Source organism: Acanthopagrus latus, chromosome 12 (genome assembly GCF_904848185.1).
Source record: "Acanthopagrus latus isolate v.2019 chromosome 12, fAcaLat1.1, whole genome shotgun sequence".
Lineage (NCBI taxonomy): Eukaryota > Metazoa > Chordata > Actinopteri > Spariformes > Sparidae > Acanthopagrus > Acanthopagrus latus.
In genome coordinates, this window is record NC_051050.1 from 26,440,634 (window position 1) to 26,458,156 (window position 17,523).

Below are 17,523 nucleotides of genomic sequence, written 5' to 3' on the forward strand. Positions count from 1 at the left end.
ACCCGCCTCTTGACGAAGCCCCGCCCTGTAAATGGTCCAAACTGGGATCCCAATTTGTTTAATCCGCTCATCTCAGTGCCCTGCGTAAAGACGTCATGACGTAGGGACACGGAAGTGGTGGCGAAGCAGAGAGGCAGACGGTGAAGGGAAAGAAGTAAAGAGACGGACGACTTTCTTCTTCTTTTTCTCCTTCTCTTTTGTTTTCTTGCGAATTTGTGAGTTTCGTGTTTAGGAGCCAGACGAAGGAGAAGAAGTCGAAGTAGACTTCCAGGTGAGCTCACGGTCTGTTTATGTGTGTGTGAAACTGTGCCAGTGACCTCTGCTGCTACACATTAGCACACTATCTGCTATCGTACGAAACTCCTTAGGAAAATGTTACAGTTTTCCTCATAGCAAAGACCGTACAGGTGTGAGGTCCGAACCTGTGATAGTTGCTGAACCGGACGGGCTTGTTGTAAATTCGGTACGTACTTTGTTCACCTGCAGAGTGCACGTTCCCAGAAACCCTCACCCCAAATGATCTGCTGTCTTTAATCTCCGCCGCCGCGTCAGTCTGTTGGACCGAGCAACGTTTGAAGATTTCAAAGGGGACCTGGTTAGTCAGGAAGTTCATAAACTGATTGGATGGCACGCGCGCTGATTGACAGGATAGCTCGTGCGCTGTCAGGGCAGGTGGCCAGGTAAAGTCTGCCGCGTGCATGAGCAACCTGGCACCACTGATGATGGAGCCTGCGTGGCGAGACTGAGCTCCGTGTGACCGGATTTGATTCCTGTCGCGTAAAATAACTTCAGAGTTGAAAAGTGAGACGAGTGACGTCAGTGTGATGTCAGCGTGAGGTCAGACCAGTGACAGCGAGAATCGGAATCCTTTTAATATCATTGCACAAGTGTGCAACGAAATCAGAGCCGCATCCGAATACTCACACAACATAAAGAGGGTTAACGGTGACGTCACCACACGGTGCCTTTAGCAACTGTTCTGGACCTTTCCATGGTCTTCCTCAGTAGATGGAGTCGACCTGTCAAAGAGCTGCAGCTCATCATTATTGATTAATCAGCTGAAGAAGTTAAACATGCTTCTGTTATTCTCCCAGAGACCAAAGTGACATAACACACAGAACACATCTGGTACCAACCCGTGGTTCTGTTGTTTGCTTGTTGGTGATTCATTTTCTCCCCATCAACTAACTCATTTTAATTAATTTTTCTTTTACACTCGCTGAGTTAGAATTGACCCACAGCAGCAAAACAATAATGGTGTAACTTTATTTGGACCAGCCAGTAGAGAACCAGGGATCTGACCCAGTGACAGCAGGACTGTGGAACCTGGTCTGGACCAGCTGGATCTGATCTATCGGGGTCTGGACCAACTGGTACTGGTCTGGATCCCTTTGTGTTCGATTATGTAAAGAGTCTTCTAAATAAACACCAAGTGATGAGAATCTGCTGAACAGCACTTCATCCAAAGCTCCTCATTGGCTGTTAGAAAGCCTCCTCACAGCTGACTGGCTGAGGGTGGACGCTGTGAGCTGATTGGCTGTTTGTGAATCATGCCAGTGTGTGATTGGCAGAAGTTCTTCCTGTTATCAGCTTTTATTGGCTGTTAATCTCTCTCTCTCTCTCTCTCTCTCTCTCTCTCTCTCTCTCTCCCTCTGTCTCTTCAGAGCTCGATCACTCCTTGCTCGCTCCTCTCCAGGTAAGAGATTCTACTTCCTGTCTCTGATTTTAAAGATTTTAACAAGCCAATCAGGCTGCAGGAAGCACAGACGATGAAGTTTAAAAAGTAGAGGCATGTTGAAGTTTTGAGTAATCAATAAAATGTTCAAATCAGTTGTAAGAGTGACGACAGGAAGTATTGATCTAGTCCAACACTTCAGAGCATTGAACGTCTGTCGTCTCAAGAACACACCAGGCTACATCAACACGCTGATGTCTGCAGGTGTAATGTTCACCAAGTTCACCTTCACAGTTTAGCATGCTAACAGTAGCTAATCATCAGCAAACAGGGTGATGTCATCAGTTCTACAGGTTGTAAAACAAAGTTACTTGTCAAAGTTCATCCTGAGGGAACATGAACGTGACATGTTTGTTGGACTAAGTCGAGTTGAGCGACCACACTGACCCTGTTCACACCTGTCTCACCATCCGTCCAGAGTAATCAGATTACAGTGCTCAGCTCTCAGTCTGAGTGACCACCTATGATGTCACTTCCTGCTCTGTATGAAACAAACCTGTCCATCACTGAGACAAACAGACTCCATGTTTCTGCTTAAAGACAGAAAGAAGTTCATGTAGAACATTTGCTGAATTAACAAGAAGGTCCAAATAATGCAGAATGAGTCAGAGACAGAGTTTCACAGAGTTTATAAAGTGTCTCCAACTCAACAACTCACTAAACTGACACATTTGTTAAGGGAGTCTGGGGACTTTCTCCACGGGGACAAAGAAGTCGCCTATATTGTTCCTGTTTAGTGTCTTTGTCTTCCTCTCACATGTGCTGCACACTGCTATTAGATCACAGGTGAGTTCATTCACACCGGTTCTCAGAGCTGTACAGGTGTAATCAGATTACTCAGGGAGGATGCTGATGCAAGGTTTGAACAGCCTCACTGTGACAGCTGACCCCCACAGTCTGTCTCACAGGTGAGATGGAGGCCTGACGGCTGGTGCAGCTGCACCTGAGGCCATGGGCTTCATCACAGCGGTGTTGGGAGGACAGGTGTTATGGAGGACAGGTGTTGAGGAGGACAGGTGTTATGGAGGACAGGTATTGAGGAGGACAGGTGATGGGAGGAGGACAGGTGTTGGGAGGAGGACAGGTGATGAGGAGGACAGGTGATGGGAGGTGGACAGATGTTGGGAGGACAGGTGTTGGGAGGAGGACAGATGTTGGGAGGACAGGTGTTGGGAGGACGGGTGTTGGGAGGACAGGTGATGAGGAGGACGGATGTTGGGAGGACAGGTGACGAGGAGGACTGATGTTGGGAGGACAGGTGATGAGGAGGACAGGTGTTGGGAGGACAGGTGACGAGGAGGACGGATGTTGGGAGGACAGGTGATGAGGAGGACGGATGTTGGGAGGACAGGTGTTGGGAGGAGGACAGATGTTGGGAGGACAGGTGATGAGGAGGACGGATGTTGGGAGGACAGGTGTTGGGAGGAGGACAGATGTTGGGAGGACAGGTGTTGGGAGGACAGGTGATGAGGAGGACGGATGTTGGGAGGACAGGTGATGAGGAGGACGGATGTTGGGAGGACAGGTGTTGGGAGGAGGACGGATGTTGGGAGGACAGGTGATGAGGAGGACGGATGTTGGGAGGACAGGTGTTGGAGGAAAGGTCACAGCGTTATCAGGTGTATCAGTGTTTATCACACTGTTTGCCAACAGGCCCGGGGCCTTCCAAAGTTCTTGAGATAAAAACCTCCTCTGCAGTTTTGACCTGCAGCAATGCATCATGGTCTATGAGATCATGCGTTTGTAGTGGTCCTGTTAGAACCTGCACATACACATTTGTAACTAGTTACTAGTAAATAAAGCATCCAAATTAATGTAATGGAGTAAAGAGTAGAATGTTTCCTCTGAGATGAAGTGCAGTTGGAATAGAAAGTTGTAAAAGTGCCTTTAAAGTAGGGCTGAGCGATAAATCGCTAAAATCGCTTAATTTGAGTTTGCAGTTTAGGATGATTTTCAAAAATAAAATCAATTTTCTCTTTAACTTGCTCCTCACGGGCTCCCGTAGTTCACAGTAAGCTCCGCCCCCCACCCCGCACTAACTTTCCACAGAGAAACAAACACAACAACATGCAGCGAGCCAGGAGATCGTTCCTGAAAAAGTCACTGTCTCGTCAGTAGTTCAGTTCTGTCCACGGTCCGCTACAGAGTTTGTTTAAAGGCTGTTGCAGCTAATGGCAGCGGACCGACCCAGACCGACACCTTTACCTCAGCCTCTCAAACAGACGCCTGCATCACAGTGGGACAATTGTTGTTCACCACGAGATGAGCAGACCGCAGCAGCCAACAAACATCCACTATAAAGCAGCCGACATTAGTGGAATCATTTAATCACGAGGAGGTATGAGGAGAGAGGGTCCTGATGGACAGCTGTTACAGATGCAGTCACGGTGCACATCGTTAAAGACATGCTGCCTGTGTATACAGTGGAGAAGCCAGATGTTCATCCACATGCTGAACACTTTGGACCTCAGGTTTGTGCTACGAAGCCACAATGAGCCTCGAGCCAGAGGAAGCAGACAGCTGATGTCCTGACCATCTGAACCTGTCATGTTCACTGTGCAGCATGCAGATGTTTACTGATGTTTACACATCTGCAGGGATACAACATCTAATGAACCTAGTGCAGTGCCCGTAGGAAGCATGTATTCCTATAGAAAAGTGGGAGGTGCCGCTTAGCTCGGTCGGTAGCCTGCACGACCCATGTGCCGAGGCTCTGCAGCAGATTCGACTGCAGGTTCGACTCCCAGCCTGGGTCCCTTTGCTGCATGTCACTCCCCCTCGCTTACCCTGTTTCCTGTCACACTCTTCAGCTGTACTATCAGAAAAGGCCAAAAGAAAAAAAAAATACTTTAAAAAAAAAAAAAAAAAGTAGCTTTTTCATGGATGGCCAAATGAGGTTGTGTTTGAAGGTGTCAGGACGTCAGGGATATTATTGGCTGTTTATGACTACTTTTGATTATACCATTATATTTCACCTTAAAAACTATTTACCTTGCCTTGTTTGGTGTCATTATTTCAGCACAACCTTACGTGTGTGACTGTACAGTATTTTTTAAATGTTGACATACTGTATTAACACAATGGACCTAAAATCACAAAAAACCCTAAACCACGAACCATTTTTATTACTTATAATGCAAATATAAATTGTTGTTTGCTAAATTTGTGCATACGTTTTTCAAATTTACAAAGTTATATGTAAGTATTTACATTTAAATGCAGGTGATGCCTCAGGCTCAGGGCTCCTCAGCTCATTCCTGCCTGTTCCACATTGAGCAGTCTCCTCCTTGTTTTCACTCACAAAACAAAAAATGACTCCACTACACACTAAACACTATGTAACACACTAACTGTACACTCCAAACACGCTATATGTCATAAATCTCTCAATTCTCAAATCTTGGTGTCTCTGTCACCACTCTCCCACCCCATCACTCCCACAACTTCCCCTGTTCCTCAGCAACCAAATCACATGGTTTGCCATATAATTTTGTGATTTGTTGGTGTGGTGCCTTTTTCCACCAATAGGAACAAGTTTTCTAGCTTGCAAACACTTCCTGCTAGTGGACACTTTCATGACAAAAGGCTGTTTTTACCATTTCTTCCTGCACCAGACACAAAGCAAACATGACGGCAATGTTCGCGAAAAAGCGTGGCAGACAATATTTACCCTAAGTCCGGTTCTGGACCTGCCGGTGCGTCTGTCGACTCAGGAGGTGGGCCGTGTTAGCGGCTAGCAGCTAGCTACACACGAACATCCACAGATTCTGATTCCACTTTGTTGTCCTTGCATATCCGGATCTCCTCAGACCGGAACAGACTCGGTCCGGACTCGTTTAGTCTCATTAATCCACAACAGTCAGTTTAGATGCACAGAACGGGACCGAACTGCTAGCAAAATCCTGGTCCAGCTCGCGTCTCTGCAGGTATAAATCCGCTTATTTCTTCAGGTGTGTCATGGAAGTGAGCTCTGAAGTGACTGGCTCTGGTGCACATGTGGGTATGACGTGGCTATGGTTGACAGTGCTAGCAGAATTTGTGAAACATTTCTGAAATAATTTATTAATGGTATCTTTGTAGTCCAAACAAATGTGACGTTGCACACCCGTGAACCAAGCAGCAGCCATGTTGAAACTCTCAGGTCAGTCTGATCCTGTTCTGCAGAGATATTTGAGGCACAGACACACACACAGTCTGACATGCTACATGTATATTTACTGAAGCACTTTATCACAAAGGGACACTTTTTATTTCAAGAGAGTATGAAGCTGCCTGTTTAAACTGGCACAGCAATGAAATCATTAAAATAGCTCAGTGCTTTTAATGATTTCTTTGTCATTTTTAGTTTGTTTTTTAAGAAGGAAAAAAAACTCAAATTCAAATTGTAAATTGACTTTTACAAAGTGATGCTGTCCGAACACGAAACAGGAAGTGTTGCTGGCGGCGATGGCTGACCTTCCTGTTAATGTTTCTCTGATTTAATTGGCTGATGACAGACAGCATCTCTGAATGCTCTGATTGGCTCGTTCTGCCTCCTGTAGCCTCGGGGCCTGAGGGCCAATCAGATTACAGCAGGGCGTCTGCTCAGTGACGGTTATATGTAACCACGGTTACAGCTCCGGGACGAACTGAGCAGATGCTGTGATGTCATCAGCTTTCAGTCTGTATCTATCTCCGGTCGAGTCAGCATCACTCTGACTGAAGAGGTGTGTAAGGTAAGAGAGAGGACTTTAAGTGTGTGTGTGTGTGTGTGTCAGTGACTTAACAAGTGCTTATTAAATAATGTTTAGTATTTTTTATTATAAATGTAAATAGAGGTTTGAAAACAGGAAGCTATGTGTCCCCAAAAGCATGATGGGAAGTGTAGTTAAGAGTGATGAAGTCGTGTGGTTCACTTGCAGCCACGGACCACATGAACCACAGCGCCATGGACCACAGCCACCACCACCATCACACCATGGCCCCGCCCACCACCAGTGGACACGACCACGGAGGAGGACATGACGGGAACCAAGGAGGACATGAGGGACATGGAGGAATGGTGAGGGGCGGGGCTAGTTAGCGCCCATGTGATACAACAAAGACTACATGTAATGTTAGCATGCTAATATAACATGGCTACATACAGTGATGAGCTAACATGCTAATGTTATGGTTGCTTAGGTGATGACCTTCTACTTTGGCTACAACAACGTGGAGCTGCTGTTCACGGGTCTGCTCATCAACACCCCTGGAGGTCCGTTTGGTTCTGATCCCTGTTTGTGTTCAGCTCGTCTGTAAACCTGAAGTGGGTCTACAGAATCTTTAAGACGTCAGCCGACTGCTTCCATCAGCTGCTCTGAACACTTTATTCCTTTAGAGAGTCAAAAAAAAGACTGTAGTTTTTACGTGCTGTTGTTGGTCTTGCTGACATTTCTATAGGTTATATCTGTTTTTGTGTCCCATTCATTGGTTCACACTCAACACTAGCCCCTCCCCTCTTCTGTTCTCATCCAATCAGAGATGGTCGGGGCATGCATCGGTGTCTTCCTATTGGCCGTCCTGTACGAGGGGTTGAAGATGGGTCGTGAGTCGCTGCTGCGTCGCAGTCAGGTCAACGTCCGCTACAACTCCATGCCGCTCCCAGGGGCTGATGGGACGGTGCTGATGGAGACACACAAGACTGTCGGGTAGGCAGCTAACGCTAATGCTAACAACAGGAAGTATTAATGATGATTCATAACCAATAAGATAAATTCTGCTTTGTGCTACAGATAAATATTTAATGAAAAAAGTCAATGTTCACTATCAACGCAGAAAAAACTAAATGTCCTGCAGAGACTTTCTAAACTCTGGTGTTGTATTTATAGACTCATTTAGTATTTCAGCAAATGAAAAACATGCCACATGTTCAGCGTTTATTATTCATGTGACACTTCTGAAACGAGTTAAAATGTTTTCAAACATGAAACAGAAATGTTTAAAACTACATTCAGATGTTCAGACGTTGACGTCACTTTAAGATACACAAATAAAACCATCAACAGGAATTGTGATGATTGACAGCTTAGAGAGTCTGTGAGCGACTTTGACCTCACAGCTGACGTCATCAGTCATGTGACGTAAATGTCATGTGTTCACTGTCAGCTCAGTGATTGACAGTCAGTGTTCGGAGAGGGCGGAGCTTCCTGCTCGTTTAAAGTCCCACCACTCAGGATTCTCTGTCAGGTAATTGTACAGTTCTGGGTCTGGTCTTGGTCCTGACTCTGGTCCTGGTCCTTGCTGTGGTTTGGGACCGGGTCATGGTGCTGAACCTGGTCCTGGCACCTTCCCAACCTTGGTTGAGATGCTCTGATCAAAACTTTCTGAACCAAAACTAATGATTTATTAAAGTTGATGGTGAATAATTAATGAGTATCGGCAGATTCTGATTGGACCATCTCAACACTCGGCCACAGGAAGTCTTTACAAGCCCGTCTTCTTCTGTTACATGAATAATTATCATCATAACTTCAGTGGTAAATCTCAGTGTACTGACTATATGTGGAAGCCTGGTGAAGTGATCATGCTAACACTGAAGCTAATGCTAACATTAACTAACACGATGTGTGTGTGGAGAGCTGACATGAAAAGCTAACTAACAGCATGAATATTCTCAGTCATCCGGGTCCTGGTACCTCCAAGTTCTGTATCATAGACCACTGGACCTGTCCCAGTTTCTTGAAGACATTTCTCTTCTCATCCAACAGGCTTCTTCAGTTCTGAGTAGAGGAGTTGCAGCCTTTTAAACTGTGTGTGGGAGTGTCCTTATGTTATATGGGAGTGTCCTTATGTTATATGGGAGTGTCCTTGTGTTATATGGGGAGTGTCCTTATGTTATATGGGAGTGTCCTTATGTTATATGGGGAGTGTCCTTATGTTGTGTGTGAGTGTCCTTACAGAGTCGTTAGGGCCAATTGTGGGTTGTTGAATTGGCCACAATGACACTTAAAATGTACAGCAGTGCATTCATGCTAATGCTAACAGTAACCACAGTTAAAAAGCAACATTATTGATACATTATCATCAATATAAAATTCCTTATGATGAATAAATGTGCTAATGCTAAAAGTAATGCTAACACAAACATGTAAAGAGCAACTTTATATAAAAAGCTAACAGTTTTGCTAAACAATTCCTCTTGTCCTCTCAGGCAGCGGATGCTTAGCCCCGCCCATTTCCTGCAGACGGTGTTGCACATCGTTCAGGTGGTCGTCAGCTACTTCCTGATGCTTGTCTTCATGACCTACAACGCTTACCTCTGCATCGCTGTGGCGGCCGGTGCTGGCATGGGCTACTTCCTGTTCAGCTGGCGAAAGGCTGTGGTCGTTGACATCACAGAGCACTGCCATTAACTAGTATGCTAATTAGCATCGCATCGGGGGATTTTGCTGATCACAATCAATAAAATACTAACAAACACTTTCACTTCATGTTAGCACGCTAGCTAATCTGGAGCCACTAACTGGCAGAATGTTAGCGCAAGATAAGCATAATGAGACACTAAATTACATTTGTTACTCAGTAACTGTGGTAACCAACACCTTGTTAGCAATTTAATAAGTCTTTGTTTTTCAAGTTAAGTTTTTTTTTAAAACTCCCGCTGGAGGGTGAGCCAGCCAATCACAGCTCACGTCTCCTCAGAAGTTCCTGACCGGCCAAATCATGTGATATTGTCTCTTATTTCCTTTTTAGTGCCATGACAACTGGAAGGTTAGCGCTAGCTGCTACTAGACAAAATGTTAGCATACGTAGCTCACATTTACTATTATTTCTTTTGATTAGCATTGGTAGACGAGCCAATAACCATTAACCATATTCAAACATTTATTTAGAATATAATATATTAGAGAGTAGATGTTTAACAAAACTTTTCATTTAGATTTTTTTAATTTAAATGAAATTTATAAAAAATATAATTTTTTATTTTTCTTGTCTACACACAGAAACAGTTTCTACTTTTTTCTTTTTAAATAAGTCGTAGACATGAATCCAGCTGATGGGCCACTAATTGAGTTCATCAGACAAATCATATATTTTTTTAATTACTAAAATTCTCCTCGAAACGTTTTTGGTCTAAAGAATTGACTGTAATGTGTGAAAACTTTATAGTGAAATCTTTTGACTGTTTTTTAAATAAAATCATCTCCAGTGAACATCGAGCCGCTCGTTAAATTGGTCCAGATTTAGACTTTCAGGATTTAAAATCTGAAATGATTTTCAGATATTTCTAAGTAAATGTGTCGTGCCGACCATTTTTTCCTTTTGCGAGCTCTGACTGGTCCGTGAGCCGACCAATCAGAGCTCAGATGGTTAACATCAGATTTGTTCAGAATCCTCAGGTTTTAAATCTGAATTTCACAGATTTTCTCCTGAATAAAAACATCATGAAACATCAAATTCAGCAGTTTGTATATTGGGATAAATTTCATGAATTAAATTTACAAGAAGGACTTTTTTTTTTTAAAACACCAGCATTTCTCCCGTGTTCATGTTTTGTCTCGGCCACCGTCGGCCTTAAACCTGTTGCCTTAAGGAGCCGAGCAGCTGCTGACTGCAGGCCAGTGTTTGAGTTCAAGGTGCTGCTCTTCACCGTCCTCGTCTCTGTTAACCTGGAGGCTCTGCTGGTTTCACTTTAGTTCAACTTGAAAACTGACGTCTCTGGACTTATTTCAGTGTGAGGAAAAATGTGTCACTAAACTGTCCACCTGGAAAAATCACAGTTTGGGAGAAAAGACCAAAAATAAAAGATAAAACACTGCTGATGAAGTCAAACTTTTGATGGTTCCTGACTAAAATGATCTTTTTTCTGTCTGGAATGGATTTCCACAGATGTCATTGTGATTGTGATTGTTGTTAATCTCGGCTCACTGAGACGTGGGCCGAGTTTACTTTGTGCACCATCAGGTCGCAGGGCAGATCAGTTACTGGACTTGTGTTCTGTTCCATGTCAGAGCTCCGCGTGAGTCATTGTCTGTGTTGATGTTGTTGAAAATGAAGTTGAGGTTAAACGTGTTGGAAACTGTCTGTGAAGGAAACATTAAAGTGTCTGAAAATGTTTTAATTGTCACGAATGCTGGAATCATTTAAAAAAAAACACAATAAAGTTTATGAAGAAACGTGTTGTCTCGTCTGTTTGCAGGAAATAAACTCCAGATTAAATATTATTCTTTTTTTGGGCCTTTTTCTGGCTTTATTGATAGTACAGCTGAAGAGTGTGACAGCAAACAGGGTAAGCGAGAGGGAGTGACGCGCAGCAAAGGGACCCGGGCCGGGAGTCGAACTCGGGTCTGCTGCAGAGCCTCGGCACATGGGTCGTACGTGTTACCAACCAAGCGGTGCCCCTAAATATTATTCTAATAATTAAAATGATCAGTGACAGGAGACACTCAGAGTCTGTTCCCACTGGCTGTGTCCCAATCCAGGGTCTGCACACTTCAAGGACCCGCCCTTTGCGGTCTCACCCAATGAGTGTACTTCGGTGCGTCCTGCAGGCCGCGTCAACTGTTGTTAATGGGACAGTCTACTCTTCGGAGCATTTCCTGGTTGCATCACCAGATGGTCCCGCCCCTACCTGCACATCACTATTTATGCAGCCCAGGTCTGTGAAAGTGACAAGAAGAGTAAAGTTTGACTGTCAGACCTGTTCGAGCTGCAGGAATTCCTGATTTCCTTTTTAATCCTGCTCCATGTGGAGGAAGAGGAGAAGCGGCTGGTTTATGTCCGGCTGAGAGGACCGTGGAGAGGTAAACCTGTTATTGATCCCACAGTAATGTTATCATTATTATCAATATTAGCTAGCCAACAGTTTGGGGTCATTAACATACTGATACATTACGTTAATGCTGACATAAACTTCTGATCGCCACATTTTATTTTATTTTAAGGCATCATTCCTATTTGAAGTGGTTTGGTAGATAGTTTTGGTTGCTGTAATGATTTTTAATAATAATAATCATTATTATTATTATTATCATTATTATTATTATTATGAAATTGATCTTAAATCATTCTCAGTGACATGGCAGCTGTGGATGGAGTCAGAACTGCAGACCCAGTTGATGGACGATGTGGTGGACAGAGGACACTGGACCCCCAGACACCCTGAGTACCGACCCAGATGATGTCCCTCTGACACCATCCAGCCCAGCAGCACTGCAGGGACTCCTGCTCAGCCTGCTACTGTCCATCATCTGTAACTGTTTTAATATTGTTTTTAATAATAACTGTTTTGTTTATAGTCAATAATAATCTGTAAATAGCTATTTATGCTGTGATTTTGTAAACAGTTGTAAATATTAAGACCTTAATAATAAAAGAAAACATTTGTTCCCTTGTTGTCCCTGAAAAGTAGCACTTGATGCTGTTATAAATTGTACTTAAGCTGTAACTATACAACATTTTTTTATTTCATGAATTATATAAAATGAACTATTACGGATAAGTAATTTAAAAAGAACACATAAATTAACTAAATAAGATAAATAATGTTAGGATTGTCCTGTGGAGCAGAGAAGAGCCTCTCCATCCTCTCTGCAGCCTCGTGTCCTCCTCCCTCCTCCAGGCAAGAGAAAAGGTCAACACAAGATCACATTAACACAGGGATGCAAAGTGTCATCAGGACAGACACATGGGCTATTTATTATTTATTATTATATATTATTGCTTTACTTCCATCCAGCCGGTGGAATGTTTCGCCCTGTGAACAAATGTTGTTCTGACCTCAGACAGTGATGAAACTCTCTGTTTGCTCCCTAAAACACAATGAAATGTAAAAGATGTTTCGTGTTACGTCAAAAGACAAAAGAGTTCTAATACAGCAAAAAAAATATATAATCATCATGAGGATAAACTTAGCTCTTTATTCCCAAGGTTTAACTAGACTTTACAGCTTTATAGTCTGGAAATAAAGCAGCCTGATCTGAATCTGCTCATCTTGGTCCATCATGTACATGAAGGAAAAATAGTCTCTAACATCTCCACAGTCACAATACGATATAAGTCTGAACGTCTAACGGTTGAAAGTGAAGGCTTGTAAGGCTCCAAAGGCATCAAGCTGAGCACTACCAACGTGTTTTAATGTCCCTTGAAGTTTCACATTTCTGGCGTTGGATGTTCAAAGGAGTAAAAACCGAGTATAAACCCAATACTTACATTTACATGTGAGATCTGCGCCACTTGAGGTCGCCATTATTTATTTATATATGTGAGACCATGAAGCGTGGCAGCGGTGCACGCTCCAGAAACAGCAGGGCGCATTATGAGAACACTTTGAATTGGGACACCCGAAATCGCATTTCAAATGCGCACTCGAAGTGTGCAGAAACTGAATTGGGACACAGCCACAAATAAACACGTCAGCAGAAATCTGAAGGTTCATAAGAGAAACAGACTGGCTGCGCTTCTCCTGCCCACCTGTGGGGGCGGTAATGAGCTGTAACCCCGTCTGCCGGAAACAAGCAGAACATCCAGGTTACAGGTGACAGGTTGATGTTTAGCAGCGGGTCAAATCAATCACGGACAAATATTCCTCCTTTAAATCAGCGCTGCCGTTATTTTGTCGGGACGTGAACTTGTTCTGTTTGATGACTTGTGATTTCAGTTAACCGCGTCTCAGTCACGGTCCTCCCGCAGCTCGTCCAGGCACCGACCCTGTGATGGCCTCCAGGAGGCCGGACAGCTTCGATGGGCTCGGCTACCGCGGCCGCGATGACCCGCTGTACGGAGCGAGCTACCCGGTCAGGAGCGCCGGAGGTCCCGCGGAGCTGCAGCACCACCACTGGGTCACCACGCCGCCGGACATTCCCGGGAGCCGTAACCTGCACCACGGAGAGCGGACCCCACAGTACGACGAGCCGCTGGGAGAGCCCGGAGGTCCCGGAGCCGCAGCCGGCTGGGAAGCCCCGCAGCCCGGCGTACCGCCAGCTGGTAGGTCGGTGAGGAGGGAGGGGGATGGTACACAGGGAGGTAGATGGAACCAGCTAACGACCACATTAATGTAATGTTAGTGTTTATGTCAGGGGACATGGTACTTAGCTCTCAGGCTAACGTTACAACCAGAAGTGAATGGAACAAGCTAAAAGCTATATGGCTAACCCTATGTACATACGTTCTGTCAGGCGGACATGTTAATCTTCAGCTAGCAGGCTGATGCTAACATGTCAACAAGAAATATTAAAAGGACTTCTTGTTAGCTTGTAGGCTAATCATAGTATAGAAACAGTCTTTAAACATCCGAATAACTGGTGCTTAGCCGGCAGGCTAATGACAGAATAGAGCAGGCTAATCGTTTGCTAGGAGGGCTAATTAGCACCATTTGAATCTATAGCTAAATGGATCGTTCTCGCTAACGAGGCTAATCGTTAATCTGTATCTGAACGTCACATCCGGAGAACTGAGTAAAAACTGACCTGTTTTTCTATTCAACTTGTCAGCTTGTTACTGTTTTAATAATAAAATAATGTTCTGACTCATAATTCAGAATAACCCTAACCCAGAGAAAAATAAATAGAAAGTTTGAAGTAATTAAATAAATTAAATGAATAACTATTTTCTCACTAGTCGTTTTATCATTTTCTTATCGCAGAGCAGCTGAATCGATTCGCAGGCTTCGGAATCGGACTGGTCAGGTTGTAAATCTTTTTATAATCAATGAAGTTATGATAAAGTCATAATGAAAGTTAATTATGAATCCTTTACAGTCAGTGTGAGGACAGAGCTGTTAATCATCAGTCCCAAGCTAAATTCTGATGAGCCTGACAGCGATGATTTTTCAAATAAATGTCCCTAAATAACTGTCTGTCTGTCTGTCTGTCTGCAGTCTGTTCACAGAGAACGTCCTCGCTCATCCCTGTATCGTCTTCCGCAGACAGTGTCAGGTATCAGCTCACCATCATCTGTGACGAGGTTCATTGTTGCAGGAATTAATTAATCAGACAGTTGAAACAAGTTGTTGTGTTTCTGATTTTAATTGTATTTAATCTTTGTTTGTGTCACAAATGCTTTTACATATTTAGATTATTGATACATACATTTATCTTGTTAAAATCTACACAACTCTGTTGTTTTCCTCCTACTGCATTCTGATTGGCTGCTGGTGTCAGGTGAACTACCACGCCCGCTGTTACCACCTGACTCCGTTCAGTGCTGTCGCTGTCATGTACACAATCACCAAGGCTCAGGTGACAAATAATATTTCATTTATCACATTAAAATATAAACATCAAGATGTTGTCATCATAAAGAATCAGTCAGTGTGATCAGGTATCAATAACATGTTGTTCAGGGTGTGAAGGCTCTGTGGAAGGGGATGGGCAGCACCTTCATCGTTCACGGCATCACGCTGGGAGCTGAAGGCATCATCAGCGAGTTCACGCCGTTACCACGGTAACTGCTAACTGCTCACTGTACTGCAGTCTGACTGTAGTTTGGCTGCAGTATTATTATAGTTTGACTGTAGTTTGACTGTAGTTTACTGCAGTATGACTGTAGTTTTACTGAGTGTTCTGTGTGCAGGGAGCTTCCTCACAGGTGGACGTGGAAACAGCTGGCTGGACATTTACTGCTGAAAGGGTCAGTTCACTTCTTCTACTGAATGATTGACAGACATGTTGAAGCTCATTCACATTTCTGTGTGTTTAGTCTAAAGACTCTCTCTCTCTTCTTTGTGTCTGTCGGTCGCTCGCAGGTTAACAGCTGTGGTCGCTCTGCCGTTTTACTGCGCCAGCCTTGTGGAGACTGTTCAGGTCAGTATGGAAAATTATTGATGATCAGGTTCAGCAGCAGCTCTGTGGGAACAATGTCCGTTCACTCTGAGAGACGTTCACGTGTGAACGACATGTTTTCATCGTCAGTGTCATTGGAACTGATGTTTGACAGCGTGGAAACGATCTTTGCTTGTTTCACTCAGAGTCACTGATGATGTGTGATGATGTAACAGTAATGACCCTGTTGATATGAAGCTTTGAAGGTTGTTCTCTTGGTAAACGACCTGCAGCAGCTGATTGGCTGTGCGTTGATTCTGCTTCCTGTGTCATCTCCACAGAGCGAAATCGTCCGGGACGACTCGTCATCCGGGCTGCTCGATTGTGTCCGTGAAGGTCTGACCCGGCTGTTGGGTGTCGGTGCTCCTCACAGTCGTCGTCTGCTTCCTCTCAGCTCTCTGCTGCTTCCTACAGCACTGCACGCCGTCCTGCGATATGCCATTGCAGCCTCCATTCAGCGGGTGGCGCTGTGGCTGCACCAGCGGGGCAGGAAGCAGCGGGTGGAACCCAGCAACCCGCTGGACGCCTACTTCCCCGAGCTGGCGGCGGCGTGGGTGGGGTCTCTGGTGGCCGACATTGTGCTGTTTCCTCTGGAGACGGCGCTGCACCGCCTTGGCCTGCAGGGCACACGCACCATCATTGATGCCACCGACGGTGTGGTCGGCGTGGGAAATGGCGGCAGCCCACTGGTCCTCCCTGTCAACACGCAGTATGACGGCTTCTCCGACTGCCTCCACGCCATCCGCCGTAAGGAGGGCACGGCAGGGTTTTATCGTGGCTTCGGAGCGCTGGCGGCGCAGTACGCACTGCACGGAGCGCTGCTGGCTGCGGCCAGGACGCTGCTGAGGCTGCTGCTGCTGGAGGGGCGGGGCAACTAGAGGACCGCTGCCATGGAGACCTCACAGTATCACTTCCTGTTCACACATCAACCATCAGTCCACCATGACGACGAAGGATGAAGTGACATGAGTGAAACGGTGTAGAGCTCGACCTGAAGTATGACGATAATCTGTTCAGCTGATAGAAACACACGTCAACATCAATGCCAGAGAGTCGTCAATATAACTGATCACAAACATCTTAATCTGCGCTATGATCAAATAGAGATTTAATGTCAGCACTGAAATCACCTGACACACACACACATGCACGTGTACACACATAGCACACACACACACACACACACACACACACACACACACACACACACTGGTGACTAGAAGAGACAGCTTATTGGTTGATAAAAGATAAATGATGATAAAATCATTAATATGTATTATATCAATGATAAATCATTATATATTATTAACAATATATACAAACATACATAAATTAAAACTTAAGGTGCGTCACACCGTCAGCACCTCCACAGACACTATAGCAACTGCTTGGCAACCATTTCATAATACCATAGCAACCATTGCTGACCTAGCAACCATTGCTGACCTAGCAACCAGCTGATGCTTCACCTCCTTCCTGCAGTCCACATTTAGCTTCAGGTCATGCTTAGCTTAGCTTAGCACAAAGACTGGGAGACTCTGAACGTTCGCGTCACTTCCTGCCTTCAAACAAAATGTTGTTGTGCATAACCATGGAAACGCTGTGTCACTTCCTGTCCCAGCATGAACTCATGATCCTGTGTTAAAATTACAAATGCCGAAAGCTGATTGGTCAGCCTCAGCTGCTGTGTGTTGATCAGTGTGTGTGTGTATACAAGTACTGATATGTGAGAACACCTGTCGGCCAACAAACCACTTCCTGTTTGTATAAAGTTGTAAAAATTAAAAAAGTTCTATGTATTAAAAGTAAAGTAGCTTTAGATGAAACCATATGTGATGCATCGATATTTAAATCAAATGAGTGAAACTAAATAAATCAGTTAAAGCACAAACTGAACTGCTGTCGATTTTTCAAAATAAAAGTTTCGAATTTGTTTCTGAACAGTTTGACAGTTTCCAACAAGTTTTTAAATTCCACGTGTTGGTTCTCTGTTGTCACCTTGAAACT

At 44.4% G+C, this 17,523-nt stretch overlaps 2 protein-coding genes and 1 long non-coding RNA gene across 5 annotated transcripts; 2 read left to right on the forward strand and 1 right to left on the reverse strand.

The window, feature by feature from the left end:
• Nucleotides 1–75: 75 nt before the first annotated feature.
• Nucleotides 76–10,850, forward strand: slc31a1 (solute carrier family 31 member 1). Of its 2 annotated transcripts, XM_037116958.1 has the most exons (6): nt 78–271; nt 1,665–1,696; nt 6,637–6,776; nt 6,899–6,971; nt 7,236–7,404; nt 8,907–10,850. In XM_037116958.1, the coding sequence occupies exons 3-6, from the start codon at nt 6,648–6,650 to the stop codon at nt 9,106–9,108; spliced, it is 573 nt and encodes a 190-aa protein (XP_036972853.1). In that variant the 5' UTR covers nt 78–271; nt 1,665–1,696; nt 6,637–6,647; the 3' UTR covers nt 9,109–10,850. The 2 variants fall into 2 exon arrangements, with proteins under 2 accessions (XP_036972854.1, XP_036972853.1); XM_037116959.1 differs by lacking the exon at nt 1,665–1,696 and having other exon boundaries at nt 76–271.
• LOC119029820 lies at nt 10,208–13,053 on the reverse strand. The gene is made up of 2 exons (XR_005078093.1): nt 12,908–13,053; nt 10,208–11,356 (listed from the first exon to the last, which is right to left on the reverse strand). It is a non-coding gene; the product is annotated as an uncharacterized LOC119029820 (long non-coding RNA).
• Nucleotides 13,054–13,092: 39 nt separating this feature from the next.
• On the forward strand, nt 13,093–17,457 carry slc25a46 (solute carrier family 25 member 46). 2 transcript variants are annotated; one of them, XM_037116957.1, is made up of 9 exons: nt 13,093–13,232; nt 13,356–13,681; nt 14,340–14,382; nt 14,574–14,631; nt 14,857–14,934; nt 15,039–15,139; nt 15,269–15,325; nt 15,441–15,498; nt 15,798–17,457. In XM_037116957.1, the coding sequence occupies exons 2-9, from the start codon at nt 13,411–13,413 to the stop codon at nt 16,392–16,394; spliced, it is 1,263 nt and encodes a 420-aa protein (XP_036972852.1). In that variant the 5' UTR covers nt 13,093–13,232; nt 13,356–13,410; the 3' UTR covers nt 16,395–17,457. The 2 variants fall into 2 exon arrangements, with proteins under 2 accessions (XP_036972852.1, XP_036972851.1); XM_037116956.1 differs by having other exon boundaries at nt 13,220–13,681.
• The last annotated feature ends 66 nt before the right edge of the window (nt 17,458–17,523 follow it).